Source organism: Notothenia coriiceps, unplaced genomic scaffold (assembly GCF_000735185.1).
Source record: "Notothenia coriiceps isolate Sejong01 unplaced genomic scaffold, NC01 NC01_scaffold00000339, whole genome shotgun sequence".
NCBI classification, from domain to species: Eukaryota; Metazoa; Chordata; class Actinopteri; order Perciformes; family Nototheniidae; genus Notothenia; species Notothenia coriiceps.
Genome location: NW_011333040.1, coordinates 15,128,719 through 15,136,170, shown reverse-complemented (window position 1 = coordinate 15,136,170; position 7,452 = coordinate 15,128,719). Strand labels below are relative to the sequence as shown.

The following is a 7,452-nucleotide window of genomic DNA, read 5'->3' as shown; positions in this document are numbered from 1 at the left end:
GTTGAAAAGCCATGGATAAATATTTGAAAAGTAAAAATGCAGACTGGCTTTTGGACAAAATTAATCCAGATCAAGACTAGTATGAGAGGCGGTCAAAGGAAAGAAAAAACGGCTCAAAAAGGTTAAAAAAACAAATCTGTAGGGAAACAATGGCCTCAGATTTAGAGGTGCTGATCCAGCTCACATTCTCTCTAAACGTAGCACACAGAAGAACACGGAGCACATTTTAGAGTTGTACCAGAATGAAGACACCAGCCATCACCAGCTATCATCTTTTATTATCTGCTGAGTTACAATCCTCCAAATGTACAACTCATGACATTTACAACAAACACTTACGTTTATAGTATTTTACGCAGTTACTATGGATACATCTCCACAGGCATGTGTCTTTAGAAGAGCACAAATCTGATAAATAACCATTCATATCTTCTGTTTTTTTTTTTAAAACAAGAAGAAAATAAGCATTGTCCCAGACCAGTAAACATGGTGGCTGATGGAGCGTCGTAACGTGTTGGACATGCTGACGTGTGCATGTTAGCAGAATTCCCTTTGACTAGAACACCCAGCTGTCCAACATAAAGCGTTGTATGCTGCTATCTGCACTCAGTATCTGCTCTCACAGGACCCCAGACTTTGCTCCACGAGACTCTCAAACTGTAGACATGTAGGAACAGTGGTCGCTTTTTGTCACACTTTAAAATGTCCTGCAGTCCAAAACACACTTGTGACATTCTTTGCCTACTTTTACTTTAGGTTTTCATGTTCTTGGCTGCTCTTCATTGCTAACGCCACGATCTCATGCCCATTAAAAAAACTACCTTTTGATTGGTATTTTCCTTAGTTTGACCATAGTGCTACAAGGAACACTTATCTGTAGAAATCTGGGTGCGCAAGATGTTAAACTTATCAGCAAACTGCCATGATTTGATTAGATTGATGTTGTTCTGAGCAACCTGCAGTATAAGACTACCAGCATATTATTATTTTCATTTATCAATTCCCTATTTTGGTCTTCAACTCGGCCGCTCTCAGCTTAACTGGACTAACAAAAGTAGACTTTTCTCAACTATTTGCTTCACATGGTCCTCAGCGATGGGATTGAGCCTCTAGCTGTTGTATGTTTGCACAACAGTGGAATAAAAAATCTGATCAAATCTCTAGGTCTTACAGAACAAGTGCAAAAATCAAAAAGGAGTGTACAACACTGGAGGTGGGAGTGGGGGGGCAGGCGGTGTTCTGCAGGCGGTGGAGAGGTCGAATGAACACTGTCACACCTTCAATAGGACTAAAACATGCAAAGTTTCTAGTCAATTTATACTCGAGCTACATGGGACACGACTGGGCACATCATGGTTGGCTGCTTTTCTTAAAAATAAAATAAAAATCACAACAGGAAGGTTTTTTTTGTTCTTTTGTGCACATTTTTCACTTGTGGGTTACCTGCGGATGGTCTCACAGCTATGGTCGTAAAGAGTGTAGTCTCTTATCTATTGCGTTGGCTGTTTATGGCGCCTTGGTACATGATGGGCCCAGGGTTAGACTGATGATCAGTACACAAAGATAGAAAATAAACCAGTAATGAAAGGTGATCAGTGTTGGTTTGTAAACCTGCATTAAGGACGTGCTAACCAACCAAAATAAATGAATATGGCTTTCAGAGTGTTGGTCTCCCACAGTAGTCTAAAAACAGTTTCAGAGGCATTTCCACTCTTACAACGATTAAATTCTTATTTAAAATAAAGATTTTATGATTAAGTATTGGCAATCCGGATAGACACCAGTCTAACCCTAGTGGAGGGGGAAGGGAATGACTGTGATTGGCTGGCAGTTAACGAGACATCGTACCTTGGCAAATGAGGATGGGCAGGGGGGGAGCAGTCATGGGGAGTCATTGGGTGATCAGGTGGTCAGGCAGGCATTGGGGGGTTGTCGGGGGGGGGACAGTCCTTTAGCTCTGGGCTGTTAGCCGCTGCTCTGTGAGTGACGCCTGGTGGGACACCGTCTTGTTCTCGTGGGCCCGCAGCCGGGACACCACGTCGATGAACGCCAGGCTCTGGACCTCTTTGTGGAGAGGCTCTGAAACAGAGAGGGGGGGGGGGAATATTAGGAATAAGAATCTTGTAAATAACGTCTTAATATCCAACTAAGTAAGACTGATTTGAAAGGTAGAGATGTTCCACAGTGCGCTCTGAGTCCCACCTGATCCCATGGCGGAACAGATGAGGATCATGGAGTTGTATTTGATCTCTGGGGCGCTCCTCTCGTCTGACAGCAGCTTGTGGAGCACCGACACAAGGCTGGAGACCACAAAGTCCTTCTCAGCTGCAACTGGAACACACACCGAGTCCAGATGTTAGGACCACACCATGAGGACAGTTTCTACAGTGTGTACTGAAGAGACTTACTTTGAGGAGATCTTAAATGTGTTCTGCTTTTGTTCTCAGAAGTCACAGGATTCTTAGTTTAATGTTTTCATAAGGAAAAGGCAGATAATAAAGAATAAAAAGGAACTCTTTTCCCATCATAAATGGTTTCTCTCACTTTTTTTCTTTAAGGTGGATCATATATCTGGTAACATTATTTTTGTTGTGCGTTCAGCGTATTAAATTATGTATACAAAAATAAAAATATAAGAGATTCTACTAATGCTGTATCAGGTGATGGAAATGTCCCTGCCTTCGAGGTAGCAGTGAGAGAATCATTAAGAGTTCATGAAAATGATCACAGGCAGTTACAAAGTCTTTGAATTTAAAGATGTTCCTATTAAATAAAAAGCATTGAAACAATCCTGACGTAGAATGCAAACAGTTTCTTTAGTGCAAAACTAAAACCATAATAAACAAGAGGTGATTACAGATGTGGGATGTATTTCTTCTTCTCACCCAAATCCAGTGCTGCTATGAGCCCCAAAGCCACCAGTGCTTCATTCTGCATAATCATATGCTCACTAGTTGCCATGGTGACTAAATGCTTGACTCCTCCTCCCTGGATGACAGTTTTAACAACTTCCTGCAAAAGAAGAACAAAAATCACAATAATGAATCAATGCTTAGATGGACCTACAGAATGAATAACTATTGAGGTATTACAACTATTTTAAAGATTAAATTAGATTTTAATTCACATTTTTTGAATTATTTTCTTAACTCAAGACTAGAGGATTTTAAAGTATGGACTCCTTCAGACAAACTGAGACAAAACCTCCAAAACAATCCAAGGGAATATTTCATTGTTAATAATTTGGCCTTTTTAAAAAAAGAAATCACACTGCAAATATCTATATGTCTGGGAGAAAGAGGCTGTCAGTGCTACGGGAATACTCAAACTTTCAGAAGATGGTTGATAGTGCAAGATAAACATATATTTTGGGGGGATTTTGTCACTCCTTTTCTTCTGTATCTTACTTTGAATATGGGGGATTATCATGGTATTAGAGTTTCCTAATGTGGGGGATTTGGGGAATGTAAAAAGGAAGTATAATGTTGAAGTAAGTAGGGTTATCTTGATAATGAAGATGAATTATGACATGTATAAAACATGAGGGCTTTCAGACAAGCTAGAGAGCTATAAGGGGTAAAGAGGACAAGTTCTGCTCATTTTCAGGTACAATTTACGTCATTTAACGTCATTTATGCGACCACTTGGACAGTCTCCATGCTTTAATGTTCAAAAAGCGCTTTATTTTTCTCATACTCTTTACACCCTCTGTCTGAAACCAGAGCCTAGTCTGCTCTGATTGGTTAGCTGGCCGGTTCTGTTGTGATTGGTCAATCGCTTACAGATGTCCTGCCCCTTAGCCTATCACATACAATGTGTTGGAGCAGTAGCTAAGTGTTACTTAGTGATGTCACTGTGTTCCTGAAGTAAACAAAGGAGTCCGATGGAGGAGTTTCAGGCAGGGGGGGGGCCCTGCCTGAAACTCCATCGAGAGTGTGTGGGAGAGAAACTCCCTCTGGAGGGAACACAGGGATTTTAGCCTCTGCAGACCATTTACATGCACAGAAAGCTATAGAACAGACTACAGGAGAGGGAGAACCCAAAAAGCAGGTTATGGCCTCATTAATTATATTTTACTCATAATGGAAACTCACTATGAATCCAAATATATGTGTCACACAAATGTTAAAGCTAATTGTGGCAGGCCTAAAGGTTTTCAAAGCAGCTGCAACTTCCTGTTCTCTTAAGAGCGCCTTCCACCTCAGGTCCTTCCCTCCACCCCCCCCCCCCTGGGAGAGTGTGAGCCTCCCCTCTAACTCAGCGACACGCAGCACTTGCATAATGAACGGTTCTTCAGACGTCAGGACTGTGTCTGACCTTGGACTTGCTGTGCCTTATGAGGGCCGACAGCAGCCTGTTGGACTCCCCCATCACCCCCGCGTGGTCTTTGGCTTCACACCACTCCACCAGCCGCTCCACCAGCTTCCCATTGGTTCCCAGCTGGTCTGCGGCTTCAGCTGGAACAGCACAAACACCACAAAGTCCAGGAAATAATTATTATCAGTCATTTGCATAAATATACCCATCCATTTTTCATTTGGTTAAGCGGCATTTTTTATTTCACTTTTTATTATGTTCTTTATATGAAACCATCTGTCCACTGTCAGACTTGAGCAGCAGTTACTATATCTGTGTGTCTTCGTGACGGAGAAATGAGATGGCTTAGAATCTCTCATTAACCCACCAAAGCTTAAATAACGCTGAGGGAAAGAGACTAAGGATTTACTTGGAATATTTATCACATTTGCTTTCACACAGACTTCAAACGTAATCAGCTGCTTTATGTAACATGACGACTGACCATGTTTTCAAAATATATAGAATTCAGACTTTAAGACTTCAGTGGACATATTCGCCGTGAACAATTCAATGGATTTGGTTCCAAGATAAAGACCTGATAAAAGCTCTACCTTGTGTGTCGATGAGCATGCGTAACGTCCCCAGGAGTTTGAACTGGACTGGAGGCATCTCTGATTGCAGAAACTTCAACACCACGTCTGCAACTCCAGCTGACAGCATCTTGGATTTGTTCACCACTGGAGAGAAGAAACAAGTCACATTAAACACAGAGGCAACAGAGCAGAGACTTTCCTTATAATGTCCACGTTTAAGAACTCTATTGGCATTATGCAAGCTTAACTAAAGTGTTATGATGTATTCTTTGATTTTCAGAGCATGGCCAAATGTTGTTATGTAGCCTTTCGGAGCCAACTGCCAACATGCTGCTCCGATATTAAAAGCGTTGCAGAATAGGATAGAGCACCTTAGTCTACACAGTGATGTACACACTTAGGATATTTATGCACATGAGTTCTCCTTACATTTGTACAAAGAGTATTATAATAGGCTCAGTGCATGACAAAATTAGCTTACAGATGGCCCTGAGCCCAATAGAGATTGCCCTGAAAAATGCGTGCGGACGAAATGCCACGAAGGGTTTGGGGGGCCTCCCCCTAGAACATTTAGATTTTTGCAGGTCTTAGATGCTGTCTGGTGTATTCTCTAGACTGAATTATAAGATGAACCAGCACAATATTATATTGTACAATTTCAATTTTATTCTTCATTTCACTTGTTTGTTTGTTCTTGTTTGTGTTAGCTCGCTTGCATGCCCTGCATAGCTATAAGAAATACTTAAGTTGTTGGTCAAGACTTTTTCCATCTGATGAAGGCAAATGCCTTCATCAGATGTAAAAAAAGTAGAAAACATTACATTCAGTTGTAACTGCCAAAACAAACATTATTTACACTATTATGGCCCCTGTTAAAAATGTTTGTGATGTTATCTACTGTAAGTTGGTCGAACGAATGCCTCCTCATCCGGAAGCTGACCGAGCAGACCCGAGCAGCAGTCGAGAGGAGCCGAGCGCATCCGCGAAGCACACAAAATGGCGACGTCAGAGTTCCCGTTGGCCGGCAAAATCGAAATCTCTTCGGTCAAAATAATTTCCCTTTAGCGCAATACCGCTTCAGTTGCGCCACTTATGTGACAGTCAAGAATAGTCAATTCTAATGTCCAACACTTAATGTGGAGAAAGAGATGTGCTGTATGGGTTGATTGTGCGTTGATCTGTTGGTAATGCCTCGGGCATGTAAACAAATGCATAATGCTGCGCTATACTGTGTGGCCTCACCCAGTTGCATGGCGACGCTTATTGTTTAGGTGTCTTTTAATAGTCGGTAGTCATATCATTAGCTAGAACTAGCTGGATCTGATCGATATGGACATAAACAATTTTCGCAACGTCTTATCCTATCTCGTGGAATCAGATGTGTCACTACATGTGTGAATCCTATAAATACGTGTACTCAAGAGGAATGTAAACATGTTTCTCATAATATTATCCGAGTCACGTACTGTTTTAATCGAATGTCTACCGGGACTCGGGTTATCTCTAACGGGACTTTTTACGCACGCCTGCTTTACGGTGCTTCCCAAACCCCCCGGAGGGGGATCTTGTAAATCTAAAAACGTCCAGAATCTACGACAGACCACATAAGAGATCTGACTTAATATTCTACTTGGTCGTGTTATAATATAACATGTTAAAGTTAAAATAAGAAGTAAAGTGAACAAACAAACAAGAACAAACACAATCGAGCGAACGTACGGGACGTATCGATATTCTTTATGAATTCAACAACCAGTTCTGAAAAAGGTAGACTACTTCCGTTTACGGAAGTAGTCTACATTTTTTTCATCTTTTGTAATGTAAGTCAACATTGACGGTTTTGTTTGTAATAAATGTGATAATACCGGGGACAATTTTTACAAACACTACAATAGATGACATTCAACCAGCTTGCTTACGGAGGAGTAGGCCTTCGACTGGCTCGTCTGGGCTCGTCGTCAGCTCTCCTCGGCTCGCGTAGGCGCTTCGTGTGTTTTACCGCTGCAGTCTCAAGGGCAACCGCCCGTTTTAGCTTTAGAGAAGCCAGTTTTATTAAAGGGAAATCGCGTTATGGCGAAGTCAACGCGGTGAATACACTGTCAGTTCTTATCAGTTAAGATTACAGGTTGTGAATTACACCTCTTTCTCTACACGACATACCCAACTAACACGCAACTAGACAACCATTACGGAGCCCGTACATTTGTTTACGTATTACGACGCGATATGACACACCGGAGTGGGTCAACGTACCGCTGCGAATAACAAATCCACAGAAAATTATCAGCCATCAGTATAGTAATCGATCTTGATCGACCTAGACTAGCTATACCTGTATTTGGGGGGGGGTGTCGGGGCGGGGCTTGGGTCAGTATGGTCTAGGACTTTTACTGGGCTGTATTTTTGATTTTTTTGTATGTTAAATTGTTCCCTAACTCCTCATTAATTTAGCTGAACTTAAGATTGACCTCACACCACAACAGGAGTGCGACGTGGGACCTATACGTCACGACGAACAGCTGGAGGCGAGCTGTAGAGAGAGAGGGGCAGTCTACAATCG

General features: G+C 41.9%; 1 protein-coding gene across 1 annotated transcript; it reads right to left on the bottom strand.

Moving 5' to 3' along the window:
* Positions 1-258: 258 nt before the first annotated feature.
* On the bottom strand, positions 259-5,034 carry LOC104946905 (rap1 GTPase-GDP dissociation stimulator 1-B-like). The gene is made up of 5 exons (XM_010772811.1): positions 4,911-5,034; positions 4,318-4,457; positions 2,886-3,012; positions 2,203-2,331; positions 259-2,079 (listed from the first exon to the last, which is right to left on the bottom strand). The coding sequence occupies exons 1-5, from the start codon at positions 5,017-5,019 to the stop codon at positions 1,952-1,954; spliced, it is 633 nt and encodes a 210-aa protein (XP_010771113.1). The 5' UTR covers positions 5,020-5,034; the 3' UTR covers positions 259-1,951.
* Positions 5,035-7,452: the final 2,418 nt, after the last annotated feature.

Excerpts from the sequence above, each read along its gene's own strand:
- LOC104946905 (XM_010772811.1), bottom strand. The coding sequence starts at position 5,019 with ATGCTGTCAGCTGGAGTTGCAGACGTGGTGTTGAAGTTTCTGCAATCA. Across the intron at positions 3,013-4,317 it reads TAAGGCACAGCAAGTCCAAG|GAAGTTGTTAAAACTGTCAT; the intron begins GTCAGACACAGT and ends CTTCTTTTGCAG. Across the intron at positions 2,080-2,202 it reads CTGTTCCGCCATGGGATCAG|AGCCTCTCCACAAAGAGGTC; the intron begins GTGGGACTCAGA and ends TCTCTGTTTCAG.